At 41.2% G+C, this 16,630-nt stretch overlaps 1 protein-coding gene and 1 non-coding gene across 4 annotated transcripts; both read left to right on the forward strand.

The window, feature by feature from the left end:
- The first annotated feature begins 162 nt into the window (after nucleotides 1-162).
- Nucleotides 163-16,001, forward strand: atad2 (ATPase family AAA domain containing 2). 3 transcript variants are annotated; one of them, XM_005450642.3, is made up of 31 exons: nucleotides 163-373; nucleotides 501-715; nucleotides 1,771-1,904; nucleotides 2,236-2,291; nucleotides 2,407-2,593; nucleotides 2,728-2,821; nucleotides 2,971-3,052; nucleotides 3,625-3,795; nucleotides 3,905-4,025; nucleotides 4,416-4,430; nucleotides 5,246-5,347; nucleotides 5,603-5,711; nucleotides 5,822-5,937; nucleotides 6,333-6,507; nucleotides 6,602-6,690; nucleotides 7,050-7,209; nucleotides 7,371-7,461; nucleotides 7,662-7,839; nucleotides 7,953-8,089; nucleotides 8,273-8,405; nucleotides 8,617-8,803; nucleotides 10,373-10,558; nucleotides 10,750-10,885; nucleotides 11,107-11,303; nucleotides 11,595-11,754; nucleotides 11,874-11,996; nucleotides 13,930-14,103; nucleotides 14,203-14,913; nucleotides 15,162-15,295; nucleotides 15,438-15,566; nucleotides 15,794-16,001. In XM_005450642.3, exons 2-31 carry the CDS (start codon nucleotides 518-520, stop codon nucleotides 15,824-15,826), a joined length of 4,518 nt encoding a protein of 1,505 aa, XP_005450699.1. In that variant the 5' UTR covers nucleotides 163-373; nucleotides 501-517; the 3' UTR covers nucleotides 15,827-16,001. The 3 variants fall into 3 exon arrangements, with proteins under 3 accessions (XP_005450699.1, XP_019220185.1, XP_019220186.1); XM_019364640.1 differs by lacking the exon at nucleotides 163-373 and having other exon boundaries at nucleotides 380-715; XM_019364641.1 differs by lacking the exons at nucleotides 163-373; nucleotides 4,416-4,430 and having other exon boundaries at nucleotides 380-715.
- On the forward strand, nucleotides 9,851-9,986 carry LOC112848290 (small nucleolar RNA SNORA5). The gene has a single exon (XR_003222333.1). It is a non-coding gene; the product is annotated as a small nucleolar RNA SNORA5 (small nucleolar RNA).
- Nucleotides 16,002-16,630: the final 629 nt, after the last annotated feature.

Here is a 16,630-nt window from a genome sequence, read left to right on the forward strand (position 1 = left end):
TTTGATGTTCAAACTGTGAATGAGCCGTTTGAATATCTGCGCACTTAAATGAGCGCGGACTTCACAGCAGAGCGCGCTCTAACATGAGCCGGAACCCCTTTTTTTCAAATTGTAGTGTATCCCTCCGCTTCGTAATGTTTTTACGAATACTGCGACTGTTCCAAGAGTTGCTACCTCAACCATTCAGACCCACCGCATTATCGACATGATGAAAATGAATCTACTTTACACGGGCAGTGAAATTATCTGTTAAAGTTCATCTTATTACTCCGTTTTGCATTTAGCTACGAGGTCTATTTTTGCGAGCGGCAGACCGTTGCCGCTTACCTCATAACCTCCGATGACGTTTATGGCGCCAGAAATCAAGGCTTTGGTAAGGAGCTCGTGTGAGTCAGCTGGTGGATATATACCGTTATATGTAATGTGTTGGCGGTTCCGTAACCGCCAGTCTTTTTAATGTAGATTGTCGGTTTATTGCTCGTCGTTCATGTTATTATAAGGTTGTTTAAGAGCCAAGATGGTGGTACTACGCAGCAGCGGCAGTGTCGGAGCGGAGCCGGTAGCAACAACACCGACGAGGAGGTCGATTGAGTTGGATACGAGCTCCGAGTTTCTCTCGCTGCTTCCCGCGTCGCAGAGAAAGTCCGCCCGGCTCAGCCGATCTTCCCGGGCCCCGTATGACAGCTTTAGCAGCCCTGAAAACAACACTGCGAATGTGAGAATACACACTGAAACAGCTGGTCAGATAAGTAGATAACCGTTTGTTGGTTGGATAAGTCGGCTATGAATGCAACTTGCTGTGCTAGTTTAGCTATCATGCTAAGTTGGCTAAAAACTATCCTCTCCGCTGCTTTACTAAGTTACTGACGCATTGTTACCTATCATGATGTATCGAAAGAGTTAAAAGCATATTCACATTATTTTTATTCACCCGTGACAATCATTTATAATCGCAGTCTAAATGACTTCTTAACTAAATCATCTTATTGATTTGCCCTTAAGCATCATAATCATATAACAACATTGTATGATATCACATAATTAAACTCACTGTTAGTTACTTGTGCGTGTTTGTATTGTTAGTAGAAAGATTGATGAGGCTTCTGTTCATTCAGTAATTCTTCATTAACCTTTATCTTAGACCCGTCTGTTACTTTATAACAAAAGTACTTTCTAAATCTGCTTGATGGAAAAGGAATAGTTGCAGGAACCGAGGTCAGCCGCAGCACTAGAGGAGCAGATAGTGGTTTAGTTACTAGAGCAAACCAAGATACTATCGTGTTTACTGCACAGGAAAGCAAGTTTCTAGCTGTTAAGTCATATGACCATCACTTCCACCCAGCAGTCCTCTTGCATTCATGTCAGAGCTTCTGTTTGCTATATTTGCTTTGAATTAATTACCTATAGCTCATAACATAGTTGGAGTTAGACATGTTAGTGAGTGTGTGTGTGTGTGTGTGTGTGTGTGAGCCGTTTTAAAGAGTGATCTCAAATATAAGATACTACATGTGAAGGAATTTAAGTGACCTAGATAAATTATGTAAATTAATGATAAATAAATCAGTCCTTTCAGTACACAGGTGATAACTTATTAGTAGATGTGCACTCTCTGCACATCAGTTTTCCACTCTAATGTTAATCATTAACTGCACTTAATCTGAGCATGAGGTTGACTTCCTAACCCATTAGACAGGCAGCTTTTAACTCCTGACTACATATTCTGTAAACTATAACAGCACTGTGTGTCATTGACATGCTGATATGAAACAGGGGGAGGACAGTGGTCTCCACCACTCTCTGAGGACCAGAGGCCAAAAGGTTAAATTTGAGGTCTCGTTTGCGGACTCGAGACCCAAGACCAGCTCCCCTGCTGATGAGGACAAAGTTGGAGGCTGCTGTACCAGGTAATGCAGCACCACTCACTTTGTTAACTGATTATTTTTTAGTCGTGTTGTTTAACAAGCTCTCTGGTGCCTCTACCTGCAGATTTGAAGGTTGTGTGTTAAATGTGTAATACCTGCCACTCACTAAAATGACTGATGGGTATAAAAATGAGATTTTTATATTATTGTCAGCTAGCTGAATCAATGCACAATTTAAACTGTAATAATTGTGCCATCCAAGTGCACCAGCTGTATGCAAAATTTAATTCTCAGTGGATTTCCATCCGTGCTTAATGTATATGAAATCAGCAATATAACACAAGAAAATTATTATTTTGTCATCATTTGTCAGGAAATCTTCCAGGCTGCAGAGAGATGGAAAGGCATCGAATGGCAAGCAGCAAGCAGGTACCATGTACTGTAGAATCCATCCTTTTAAATTAAAGCAGTGTAGAGTAACTTATATATTTTTATATTAGTCTCTATACATCTAACTTGGGAGAGCTTATGTTTTGCATCCCAGATGTTCCAGATGAAGTGGAAGGGTCATCCACTCCCAAGAGGAGCCGCTTTAACCTACGAAGCCCAGAAGTGGAGGAAGAAGAGGAGGAAGACGAGGATCATCGCTCAGTGCGTCGCAGCTCTCGAATCACCAGATACAAACTGGGTTCCCGCAATCAGTCTGTGCTGTACGACCGCCTAATTACTAAGTGAGTTCAGCAGCATTCACTCAGCAAAACCGTCACCTCTAGTAGTATTTAACAAACACGGTTCCATACACAGCGGGCTGATGAGGGATTAGATAAGATATGAATGTCCCGTTCTTCCTTTGTTTGTCCCTCAGCACTGCTGAAGCTGTTCTCCAGAAGATGGACGACATGCAGAAGATGAGACGCAGGCTGGGGAACCGAGACCGGGATAGAGACGCTAAGGAAGAGGTGATAATCCACACAGGAAACTTCACAGCTCTGCATGGTGCTCTGTAATGTAGTGTTTTTATGGAGAGTGGGTACCTAGTAGCTGACAGTGTGAAGCCATCTTCGAGCTGTCGAACTGATGAGTGTTTGTTTCTGTTTCCTCTGAGTAGCTGAGTGTGTACACGAGTGGCAGAATGAGAAGGTCTCTGAGGAACAATGTGAAGACTAAAGAAACTGAGAAAGAGAACCAAGGTGAGATGGTTAAAGTCTAGTAATGTTAGGGACACAGTTTAAGAATACTGTGTGCAGTGGGAATGTGCACAACTTGCTACTGTCACTGTTCAGTACCAGACGTACCAGTCGTTTAATCTAATTGTTAACATTTGAATTGATACCCAATGCAGGTTTTGTGTCCTGAATATTATGCAGCCATTTGCCACCAGATGGAGCTGCAGTCACTGTATTAAAAAAAATGCCATCACTCTGTTAATCAAGACCTGAAATTTTTGTTAGGGCTATTTCGCAGATACAAACTGCTTTCTCATTTTTTTTGTTTAGGCAGCTTTGAGATTTTCCTCCTCAAATAAAACTTGATATCTAAGGGCTTGTTAGTTTTAGGCTAGTTGGTTAATTAAAATTTTTTTTTCTTGTTTAGTCGACTAAGAAATTATTTGCCAGGAAGGTCTCTAGTTGAAAGCATGCTGGTCTGAGTTTATCTTCTTCAGGGAAGGACTAATCTCAACATCAATCTCAACATTCAGTGAGGTTTGGACAGCAGCAGTGTCGTGCGGTGTTTCATTTTATTTTTACATTTGAATTCACAGGAGGGGATGAGGATGATAATGATGATGATGAAGAGGAGGAGGAAGATGGAGAAGATGACGAGGAAGAAGAAGAAGATGATGAGGATGCTGAAGATGAGGAAGAAGAAAACCAACGACGCTATGACTTCAGACAGCGAAAGACCGTGGTCCGCTATCAGGCCCCACTAGATGGTATGCTGTCCATTCAGAGCTCATCATGATTAACTAGAATAATTGCCTGAATTACTTTTGTCTTGTCATTTTGCACTGTTGAAGGATGCTTCTTTTTTTTCTTATGTAGAACCGAGAGAGACTAGGAAGCGCAGCATGTACTTCAAGGACCACTCCTCATCTACCAGGCGCAGGTTCAGATTCAGCTCCACAGCCCCGAGGAGCCCCTACAACAGGAGGAGAACCAGCAGGTTAGTGTCACAGCTCAGCTACCGAACATTACCCTGTACATAAAACATATGCAGGATTCCATCTGAGTAACACCTCATTCTGTTATGTTTTGTTTTTCTTAAATTTGTACATGTGACAGATGTTTATTACTAAATCAGACAGGATTGTTTTAGTGCATCGTCCACTTTTCTCGGGTTATGTATGAACCTTTTTAAACAGTCACATCCCTGTTTGATACCTGTTTAGTACCTCATCTCACACATACTCAAAAATGTTTGGCAAAAACTTGATTTCAAACAGATTCTTTGACACCTATTGCCATAACACTGTTTCTACTAGTTGCTAGCATAATCACTGCATGTCAAATCCATCCTCTTTTCTTCCTCTTTTTTTCCCCTTCCCACCGTCAGGAGTAGTTCTGAGAGGTAAGACCCTCACTGCTCGTCTTTGTCAGTGTTTACAGTGTTTGTAGTTTGTCTTTTATAGAGGCTCTGCGGTTGTTGGTAATTGCTGTTGGTGCATTTGAGTTTCACTCTGCTGTTAGTAGTAAATACTGTGGCGAGTAAAGAGATGATGAACCAATCTTCATTCAAACGTTGTGCACTTTAGGGCATTTCTTTTAGGCTGTTGTAAAGAATCCAAGCTCATCAGTGAATAATCATATGTTAAATCTCAGTTTTGACCATGTGGAAAAATCGAAAAACTTGACTAGATTATTCATTAATTAGTTTTATGTTCCGCTGTTGCTCGTTACACAGCAAATGCCCTAGCTTTCTATTTCAGTTTATTTTTGTATTACTTTGTATTACATTTGACAGCTTTTTTTGGGTGCACTTGTTTTCATTTCTGTACATCTAATCTGAAACTTCTGTCACTTTAAAAACGTTTGAATGTTGTGCAATTGGTTTGGCCTCACAAGCCTTTTAAGTTTTCCGCAAGTGAAGCTCTGTGTGTTGCTCAGGTGTCGTCAGGTGATGGTGTCATCTAAAGTGGTTGGATGAGTCACTCCTGTTGTTGCTGCACTTGTACAAATCAGATATTTTTCTTTGTTTTTTTCTCCATATGATTTTTACTAATGAATGATGACCAATGGTGGTGTATAGATTTTTGTTTGTCACAGTTTATGTGTGGCTACAGATGGCTTCTAATCCTTACTGTTGTTGGTGAGAGTAACCTGCTTCCATGCTGATAGATCTTGTTTGTTTACAATAAGCTGCGTTCACATCTTTTGGTGTCACAGGAGGAGACATGCCATCCACAGCAGCGACTCCACGTCCTCCTCCTCAGACGACGAGCAATTTCAGAGACGGAGGAGTAAGAACAGGAGCCGGTCAGTCAATAGGTGAGAGCAGCAGGTGTCTCAAGCCATTGTTTGTATTGTTGTTGTCATTTTTTGTTGTTGTTGTTGTTGTTGTTTTTTTTTTTAAATTATTGCAGTGTACAATAAGACACAGAAAAAGTTGCTCAAATGATTTTAAAGAAAAAGTCGTGGTTAGTCTTGTGACTCGTTAGTGAGAATGCCAGAACTCCTGGCCATCATGTTTTATAATAATAAAATGCTGGTGCTATTTACAGTTTTTGTTTGTGTGTCCTGTAGATGTCTACCTATGAACCTTGTGAAAGAAGACCTGCTTGGGATCCACAAAGACAGGATGAAGATTGGAGCCAGCCTCGCTGATGTGGACCCCATGCAGATTGACAGGACGGTGAGCTGCGTCAGAGAATGGCCCGATTAACAGATGCAAAGAAAAAACATGTTACACTAAAGCACATTAAACATGTAATCCTAATGTAACTCTGTTGTGAATGCGATCAGGTGCGGTTTGACAGCATCGGAGGTTTGAGCAGACACATCTCAGCCCTAAAGGAGATGGTGGTGTTCCCGCTGCTTTACCCAGAGGTGTTTGAGAGGTTCAAGATACAGCCACCCAGGTAACCAGTGTGTTTGTGAACAGGAGAAAGTTGTGTGTCAAAAAGTCACGGTTGCACATTATTTTTAATGTAGTTTGAAGATTTTTTTTCCATTTATTTTCCCAAATAATATGACTATATAAAGTACACTACACTATGTATACAATATATACAAGTACAGTATATTACACAAATATGTTTATTTTTTAGAATAATTTCAGTTAATAATAAAGTTTGAAACATCTTGAAACCAAAATATCTCTTGGATTGTGCCAGTTTTCTTCTGCTCTCTTCCACCTGTAACAGTGATTTTTTTCTGCTGCAAACTTTCTCGCTCTTTGGTTTAGTGTCACTCCTTTGTCTGTCTTGAGTTTTGCGTCTGCTTCACGCATCGCTCTGGTTTTCTCGTCTTTCAGAGGCTGTCTCTTCTATGGTCCTCCGGGCACCGGTAAAACACTTGTAGCCAGAGCTTTAGCCAATGAGTGCAGTCAGGGCGACAAAAAGGTTTCGTTCTTCATGAGGAAAGGAGCTGATTGCCTCAGCAAGTGGGTTGGAGAATCTGAGAGACAGTTACGTCTGCTGTTTGACCAGGTAAACTGAACTCATCTGCCTTTATGTGGAAATTAAAAATGTAATACCTGTACATGTATCAGGTGTTAATAGGTTCTTACTGGGTTCTTTCCAGGCATACCAGATGCGTCCCTCCATCATTTTCTTTGATGAGATTGACGGTTTGGCTCCAGTCAGGTCCAGCCGTCAGGACCAGATTCACAGGTCAGGCTTGTTTTCAGTGCATGCGTTTCTTTACATTATCTCGAATTTAACAACTCTGTAAAATAAACATTTGCTTGTGTATTTTATTAAGAAATAAAGTATACTTTAAATTAGGAAATTGTTACAGTAGCTTCTTTCAGTTCCTAAATGTAAAGCTCTAAAACGCACCAGGAAAATGAAGCAGAACTGTCTTTTTTTGTTTGTTTGTTTTTCCAGTTTACACTGTCTCAATTAGGTACCTTAATAGAGTGGGTACCACAGTGAGCCTTAATATTTAGGGCTTGTTGTATCACTGTGTGTCCTTTTTGTTACAGAGCATACTGTTAATGAAAACTAAATCTAACCCTTTGTGTCTGTAGCTCCATTGTGTCGACCCTCTTGGCTCTGATGGATGGATTGGACAGTAGAGGGGAAGTGGTTGTGATTGGAGCTACGAACAGGCTGGACTCCATCGACCCGGCTCTGAGAAGACCCGGACGCTTCGACAGAGAGTTCCTGTTTGGCCTTCCCGACAGAGAGGTGAGGAATGTAGTTTATAATCAGCAATACAATATAGTAAATATTGGTAATATTTTGTAAATATTAGTAGTTTTCAATACTGCTGCATATTAGCATGAGTAGAAAAAAGCAGCATTACTCGTTCTGAACATGAATTGTTGAGGTCTTATGTTGTATGGCAGGCAAGAAAGGAGATTCTAAAGATCCATACCAGACAATGGACCCCTCCGCCCTCTGATGCTTTTCTGGAGGAACTGGCAGATAAATGTGTTGGTAAGTTGAGCACATGTCACATACAGATATATGCTTCATTAAGTTATAGCTGTCCATACAGTATAAGTAAGTTGAAATGTGATATTTTTATAAGGAATAAACCTGAGATGCTACCAATCCTGAATTCATGCAGGAAGCAATCACATAAAGTTTTTTGGCCATACAGGTTAAAGTTTGCTCATTAATTGTCTGTTGTTAAGGTTACTGTGGAGCGGACATCAAGGCGGTCTGTTCAGAGGCAGCCCTGTGTGCACTGCGACGTCGCTACCCACAGATCTACTCCTCATCACAGAAACTTGTACTTGACGTTAACTCCATTTCCATCACTAACAAAGATTTTATGTCCGCCATGTCCAAGATGGTACCTGCTGCCCAGAGGTACAGTTTTAGTGCTGTCTTCACAGTCTTTATGCAGCCTGATTGCTGTGTACATACTGTTACTGCTAAGTACTTTTAATAATGATTGTGATCTCTCTCTCTTTTTTTTTTAGAGCGGTAGTGTCACCAGCTAAGGCTCTGGTACCTGCCATTCGTCCTCTGCTGAATGCGGCCCTGCAGAGCATCCTCCTCACAGTCAGCAGAGTGTTTCCGCATGCTGAGATGGGCTTAAAGAGAAAGAGGGAGCAAGGTGCGGTCCCGCTTTACCTTGTTATTCTTGCTCTGTTGCTACATGCATGTTGTGTTCATCATAGGAATTCTTTCAGGAAATCAAAGACTGGGAGAAACAATAAAAAGATGTAACACACAAAGAGCTTTTTTCATTTTCTTTAATCCAGGGTGTAATTATTTGTATCTGTTTGTGTGATCCAAGATGTGGCCTGTGCTGTGTCTGATGATGATCTGATGTTCAGTGAGGAAGAGGACTCTGAGATCTGCCCCATTGGACAAACCTCCCACTCCCAACACAAAACACCTGCTGCTAACGGCCTCCTGAACCTCCACAGGTAGGACACATATACTCAATTATAAGGTGGTATTTTTGACAAGTACTGTTTGAAATCAATTTTAAATCAAATGGCCATCTACTTCTACCACTTTGTGTATTTACATTGCCTCTCTGTTAGCAATCTGGAATGCCTGAGACCCAGATGTTACTGATAAAGTGAAACATTCCTATTACTTCACCATCTCAGTATCTCTGTCCCTCCTGTGTAGGAGCGTGTTGAGCCAGCCCACATCCTACCGTCCCCGGTTGCTGCTGGAGGGCAGACCAGGTTCAGGCCAGAGCTCTCACCTAGCTCCTGCTGTGCTCCACGCTCTGGAGAAGTTCACGGTGTACACACTGGACATGGCTGTGCTGTTTGGAGCCAGCGCAACTGCACCAGAAGAGACATGTGCTCAGGTACATGAGCTATAAAGCCAAATAAAATTGAATATACCTTTAATATGTGATATTTGCATTTAAAGAAAATGTAGAGGTACGAGTTTACCTGAGTTGGTCTTGAGGTACTTTTTGCCACTGCAGCCTAGGGCTGGGCTATATCATACCGTTCACGGTAATACCGGTGTAATTTTGGGCAACGATAGGAAAATGAAATATCGCAATAGAATATGGGTAAAACGTGCATGCGCAGTGCCTATGTTTACATACGCACATGGCAGCGACGCAGAATGAGAAGAGCGAAAGTGGATCGTTACATAAAACGGATGAACCAGAATTGGTTTGTAAAAATGTTGCAACTTCAGTGGTGTGGAACTGGTTTAGCTTTCGTCCATCAGATAGACAACAAAGCACTATTTTTGGTAGCGCATGCTAGCGGGCTGTTGTTATTACCGTGTTGTTTGAAAAATACGGGACACTTAAAATCAATCCTTTGATTTTTCTGAAAATCGACAGTGTCCCTTATAATCCCGTGTGCCTTATGTATGAATTCTGGTTGTGTTTACTGACCTCGAAACGATTTTATGTGGTACACGGTGCTCGAAAATCTGTCAAATGTTTTAGTACAACTTTGCTAAGCTACAAACCCGCACCGCTTGATGGATTGTCGGAGCATTACGGCTATAGTAGGCGGGCGCCTCGCAGAGTGATACGTACTGTGCTTCAACATAATATTACCGTATTGTGTGTGTATAACCTCTTTTTAAGTTTTGTGGATATTATACATGGTTATGCTGAGGATATGCCGGCCAATTTCCACTGGAAATGCCTTTTGGTTAAACTGTCAGCAAGGAATTTGCACTGTTACATTTTTATATAACTTTAATGCACATAAAAAACAGCTGCTTGTTTAAGTGAAAATACATTGATGGGGGTTTTTGCACTAATAAAGTTGTGGAGTTGTAAAGTATTTTGTCTAGTGTCAATTATATCGTCAGTTATATCGTTATCGCAAATTTTCAAATGTATATCATGATAAATATTTTTGGTCATATCGCCCTGCTCTACTGCAGCCTTGTCAAATTCAGTGTGTTCTTTTAAGTGGACCTCACTGGCCAAAATGGCTGCCACAGAAACATTGTAGTTCATGGGCTCCACTTCTTATACCATGAGCAGTGGGGATAATTATGTACTACAGACAAGTGTGTGTATGAAAGAAGATGCTGTTATTTTACAGTGATGCATGGCAGCAGGCTGCTCACACAGAATCACAAGCCGGCCTGCTCTGCTGCACTTTTAAGCAGGAGATGTGGTTGATGGTGCAGCATGATTGAAGCAGGGACTGGGGTACTGGTCCATTCAGGGTCACGAAAGCAGAACAGAGAAGGCGACAGAAGAAACTAATGCTCCAGTCCTGGGCAAGGCTTAAGCGGAGCGTTTGGCATAAGGAAAACACACAGAATAGATTAGTCACAATGAAGGAGGGGCAGGGAACTGACGGCTGTTACACGTCCTTACCCACGTCTGTAGATTTCAGTCCAGATGTCGCAATTGCATTAGAATTTATTGCTCTTGTCACATGTTCTGCAGATTTTTGTTGAAGCCAAGAGAACCTCCCCCAGTATCCTGTACATCCCTCACATTGGCCAGTGGTGGGAAACAGTTGGCCCTGCTTTAAGAGCTACTTTCCTGAGTCTCTTGAGCTCCATCCCGGCCTTCTCTCCTATCCTTCTGCTCGCTACCTGCAACCTCCGTTATAACCAACTCAGCACTGAGGTATGGAAAGACGAGTAATGCTCTGTTTCAGGGGTTGCAAATGTGCCACGGGATAAACAGTTATTATCTGCTTCTGCCTTGTGCTTACAAGGTGTAATAAATCAGTGTCTCTGATTTTACTGAATGTAAAAGGACCCGCCGAAATTTAGAGCTGCATTCATCTGCGGTATTTTCACCTCTCACCATCTCAGGTACAGGAGCTGTTTCGGCTTGAGTATGGAGAGGTTTTCCAAGTTCAGGTCCCCACCAGTAGGGAAAGAAGAGACTTCTTTGAGGATCTAATCCTCAACCAGGCTGCTAAGGCCCCCGTCTCAAAAAAGAAAGCTGGTAAGCCTAGACATTCGTACTAACATATCTCCCAGCTCATGACTAAAATTGGCTCAAAGCAGCAGTCTTGTAGTGTGCAACATCTGTTCATTATGGTGGCACAGTGTGGTAATGCTCATCTTATCCTAGATGGAAGCTAAAAGCGGATGCTTCCAAGATATACATTTTGTCTCTTGCAAAACAGAAGTGAATAAAATCTGTCAACTCTTCATTTGTCTCAGTGCTTCATGCTTTGGAAGTGCTGCCAGTCGCCCCTCCACCAGCTCCACGTCAGCTAACACAAGAGGAGACTCAGAGATTGGAGGAGCAGGAGGAAGACACCCTCAGAGAGCTTCGCCTCTTTTTACGTGATGTCACCAACCGTCTGTCCCAAGATAAACGCTTCAAGGCTTTTACAAAGCCAGTGGATTTAGAGGAGGTAGTAGTTCTATTATTATTACCTTGTATTCCAACAATGCCTTAGACAGCACTGGATTACTACAGTAGAGAAAATTTCAGGAGGGGAGCAATGACTGAAGGTTAAAGATTTACCTAGCTAAAGTATGTGTTTCGATACTGCCACTGGGGGGCAGCAAACATATCCCCACACATGACAAGTTTAATGTGCAACTTATTGTGGTGCTCATATCAACCGATGCTGTCCTCTAAGATCCTCTAAAATGTTTGGTTTCATCTCTTTCCTTCGATCAGCATCTGTCCTGTGTTTCAGGTTCCAGATTATGCTGAAGTGATCAAGAAGCCTATGGACCTGTCAACAGTCATCTCCAGGATAGACCTCCATCAGTACGGAACAGTCAAAGAGTTCCTTCAGGACGTGGATCTCATCTGGCAGAATGCCCTCGAATACAACCCAGACAGGGATCCCTCAGGTACACACAGTGAACAACAGACACACACATGCACACACACCATGGATAAGAGAAGGGTCAGTGAAATACAAGTGCTCATACATAGGCTGATTGGAGTGTAAATGCTTGTATTTCCTCAGATCGTCAGATACGGCACAGAGCATGTGCACTGAAAGACACTGTCCATGCTATCATCAAAGATGAACTGGATGAAGATTTTGAGAAGCTTTGTGAGGAGATCAAGGAGTCACGCAGTGCAAGAGGTCAGTTTGTGTCTATGTGTGTGTGGACAATTATTGACATTTGTCCTGGTCCAATGGAATTAGACTGTTTGGTTTAGCTCAGTTATAAAATGAACGATCTTGGGTCAATCACTAATGGCTATATACAGGGTTCGTACGGGTGCTTGAAATCCTTGAAAATGCTTGAATTCTAATGTCGTCTTTTCAAGGTTTGAAAAGTGCTTGAATTTCAGATGTGGTGCTTGAAAATGTAACTGTATTTCATTCACAATAAATAGCTATCTGATTGAATTGTTTTCTTATCAGATAGAGAAATAAAATGAGACGAAAAAGCAAAATTTCCCCGCCTGGGCTGCCTTGCGTCTGTTTCAATATGTGACCCCGCCCCTCCCTCGGACAGTCGGGGATGAGTGCGCTAACATACCTGTAGGTTGCTGTTTTAATGAGTGTTTGATGGAAAACAACAATGGCGGAGTTTGCGCTCTCCAGTCGCGTGATAGGTGAGTCCTAGTAAATAATTTTCCAGTACGCGTACGTTACACATGCAATTTTTTTTTAAATTATGATTATTATTTTGCTAGCTATCAAACTCGCTGGAGAAATGATTGAAATGCACTGAGTGTGATGCAGTGTGGCAGCGCTATTACGGAATATGCTGTGAACTTAGCTAACATTACTTAGCAGTAATATGAGTTAATTTACTCAAGTGAAAGCTTTAAACATTAGCCCGATACATAACTAGCTAACTTAAGGCTTTCTGATTAACCCTGTGGGGTCGACGGACCCAGAGTCTCCATTTCAACTTGGGTCGAACGTATATACCAGTTTTTAAATTGTGTTGATAGGTCACGTAAAACCGATGTTTTTTTTGGGGGGGGGGTTCTGAATAAAACAGTGGCGTTTACTCCGGGAAGAAACGGTAAAAACAGCGTTTTTATGGAGAGCGCTAGCAAACACGCTTTGCTTGTGAGTGAAAAAAAGAAAAAACACTCCTTCCCTATTGGTGGGAAAATGTACCATGTCGACCAATCAAAAAATGATACGGCAACATGTGGTATTTGGTTGTTGGGAAGAGAGAGAGAGAGAGAGCGAGTGAGCGAAAAAGAGAGAGTTTTGATACGTGAGAGATTTGTGATGTTTATCATGTTTGGAGTCTCAAGTTAGTGTGTTGTCTTGTGTAGTTAGTGTGTAGTGTAGTCATTTTGTTTTGTTTTGTGTGTCAGTTCTACTAGTGAAGTGAAAAAGCCACCAAAGGCAGGTTGCAGTGTAAACGCTGAGTGACACACCTGCTGTCAGACCTGCAGGTTTATCCCTGTGCTGTTCTCATCTGTGTTATAGTGGACAGTGGACACAAACTATTTTTTGGAGTTGCATAAATAATTTGTGTGCCGCCTTATTTGATGCAGCACACCTGATTGTTCTGTAAATAGTTTTGAATGCTTATATAAAAAACGTCTGAGCCTTGGCTGCATTTTTAGGTAAATAGTACCATGTAACTTTGTTGTTTGCAAAACTTGTTCATATTTTTTTAAAAATGTCCAATTTCTATTTGCATTTCAAGTTATGAAAATGATTCGTTAAACATGCTTGTGGTTTTTACAGTCAAAAATATCACTTTCTCCTTGTATTTTAAATTTTGTCTGAATTTAGATAAATTGTACTGAGGTGATGCAAATTGAAACATGCATTCTTTTTTTGGGGGGGGGGGGGGGGGGGGGTGCTGGAAAAGCTTAAAAAGGGACCTTGAAAGTGCTTAAAAAGTGCTTGAATTTGACCCTGAAAAAAGCGTACAAACCCTGTATATATAAAAAAAAAACCTTAATGAGTAATATGAAATGTTTTAGTTTTAATGTGATATAACAAACTCTGTTTCTCTCAGGTTTCCTTAAGGAGCAGTTCATTTGCAGTTCTAAACAATTAAAAGTGTATATATTTCTATTTTTGACTACCTCAGGTTGTTCCACTGCACGATTTACTCCCTCCTTCTACCACGTCCTTCCCAAACAGTCCAAATCTCCTGCTGAGGCTAAGATCACTGACAGCAGCTCACAGAAAGAGCTGGATGGATCCATTGTTCCAGCTACTGCTAATTCATGTTCCTCTGCTTTTACAATGCCCAAAAATACAGGTAAAGATCATACACTTAAATCGGTAGCAAATAATCATACACGTAAATCAGTAGCAAATAATCACTCACTTTAAGGATTACAACATTTTTTTTCCCCAGCCCAGAGGAAGAAACGTCGGAAGAGCCGATGGTCCACTGGCTACTATGCAAAGAAAAAGTCCATTTCTCCTCACGTGTCCAAAAATGATGATCAGCTTGGGTCCGATGAGGAGGAGGAGGATGGAGATGATGAGGATGAAGTTGAGAAAGCAGGAGAAGAACGTGATGAGGGCGATGGAGTAGAGGAGGATCAAACAATAGCGGATGCAGAGTCAGAACCTGCAGAAACTCACATAGATGGTTTTGGACTTTCTGGGGAAATACAAAGCAGTCAGGAGGGGAGAGTGGAGAAGAAAGCAGAATCTGAAGATGAGGTCAACTCATGTGAAAAAGCAAAACTGGAGAATCACGGCGAGACGCAGAATGAACAAGAAAAGGTGGACGAAGCTGTCGCACATCAGTTAGAGGAAAACAAGCTGTTAGGACAAGAAGCAGAAGATAACCATGAACCTCTTTCAGTGAACACTAACAAGCACAGCTACAGTGAGGCTGAAGCAGATAACCAGCACCCCCGCACAGAAGATGCTCAAACTCTAAACCTGTCAAAAACTCAGACTGAGCCGAGTTGGTGTGTAGGCCAGGAAGAAAATATCAAGGTAGTTACAGAAGAGGAGGCAGAGCAGAACATCCCTGCTGAGCCAATGGAGGTGGAAGAATCCTCAACCACAGATGCCTGCACAGCTGCCAGAGGAGAGGAGGACACAGGCACAGGTTGGATGTCAACACACTAAGACTGGTTTCTCAAATTTAATGTGACACTAGATGTTTAGTTGAAAATGTAGCTGAAAGGGGAAAAAAGCACACGTCATGTCCAGCAGGGAAAGCAGATTACTAGTATGGTGCTTCTAGACCACAGTCCTTGGGCCTCAGAATGAAAATACCAGCAGGCTATCATCTGTTACAATCGTGTAAACATTTTGTGTGTTTTCCTGTGTGTGCATGTCTGTTTGGTGTCTCAGAGCGGAACGTGAGGCGAATGACTCGGGCTCTGAAAAACGCTGTGCTGCAGCAGCAGATGATCAATGTGGACAAAGCTCTGCAGATCTTGGACAAGGAAACCCCTCCTGTAGTTGTGGACAAAGACAAATTAAAGGTGTGGGATACCGTCTGTGTAGTGTTTGCCGACAAAAACAAAAGAGAACTAACTAGAAAAAGAGAACTAAACTAAACTGCAGATTTATACATATATATATGTATAGTATAATTCTCTTGCTTTTTTTCCCTTGTGTTTTCAGGTGCTGTTGGAGCAGGTGGTAACTAAAACAGAAGGCTATGAGGTGTATAAGCTGGAGAAACTGTATGCTCTGCTCTGCCAGAGCATCTATAGACACAGACGAGACTACAACAAAACTGCACTAATACAGGTGATTACTGGAAGAGCATTGGTAAACTTTGCTCCTGTAGATATTCTAAGTTGGTGTAACTGATAACTTTAATGATGGGTCTCCGTATGGTTATGAGTATTTTATCACAATTGAACTTTGTTGATCAGTTTTGTTTTGTATTTTGTATTTATTTTCAAAGACGTCTACTTTTGCTTTAAGTATTTTAATGTTCCTAATCTGTAGTTCTTTCCTTGTGTGTTTATTAGGAGATGGAGAAAGAAATTGAAGACTTCTGTTGACATTTCAACGTGAACAGCAACATCATTTTTAATAGTTATTCCTATCCTTTCATATGTGTAAATAGAAAAAAATTGGTTCTATTTTCATAGAAATCCACAGGCACCTATATTTGCATTAGCTAATACTTTGTACTACTTCTCATGTTTATATTTAATTAAATGGGTTTCCTCTAAACTGTTGTGGTGTGCCTTCTTTTTTTTACTCCAAGCTGATCATTTAAGAATGACTAGGTCCACAGAAATCTTCTGTATTTGTGCACTACAAGGTATCAACACACTCTGTATTAGAAAGCATCATGATACTATCACTTCCTGTATTTCACTACTACAAGTTGTGGTTGACTGTTCGAAAGCCAATCAGGTTTAGAAAGTTTTACAAGTTGTTATCAGCGACTGTGGAAGGGACTACACAAACAAACTTATCTGATTTTATATGTAGATAATACTTTTAACAACCATGGTTACAAATAGGAAAACCGGAGAGATTAAATAATTGCATTATGGGAAATGAGGATCCAGGATTTTTTTTAAACGAGACCCCATTTTAGGCCTTTATGCCTCCACAGATGCTCGTAACCTGTCTCCTAACAACCTGTGACTTTATTATGGCACATTAACTCAATGAAGTGCAATTAAAATGATCCACACACTGATTTTTGTTGTGTAATGCCAGTGATAACTAACTGATAACAAAAAGCGAAGTAAATGCATCCTTTAGTGTTTATCCAGTTATACCGCGCTTCCTTGTATGACTTATCAGTTGTATTATACTCTGGCACATTCTGGTTATTGTTTATAGCCAAA

The sequence above is a fragment of the Oreochromis niloticus genome, linkage group LG11, assembly GCF_001858045.2.
Source record: "Oreochromis niloticus isolate F11D_XX linkage group LG11, O_niloticus_UMD_NMBU, whole genome shotgun sequence".
NCBI classification, from domain to species: Eukaryota; Metazoa; Chordata; class Actinopteri; order Cichliformes; family Cichlidae; genus Oreochromis; species Oreochromis niloticus.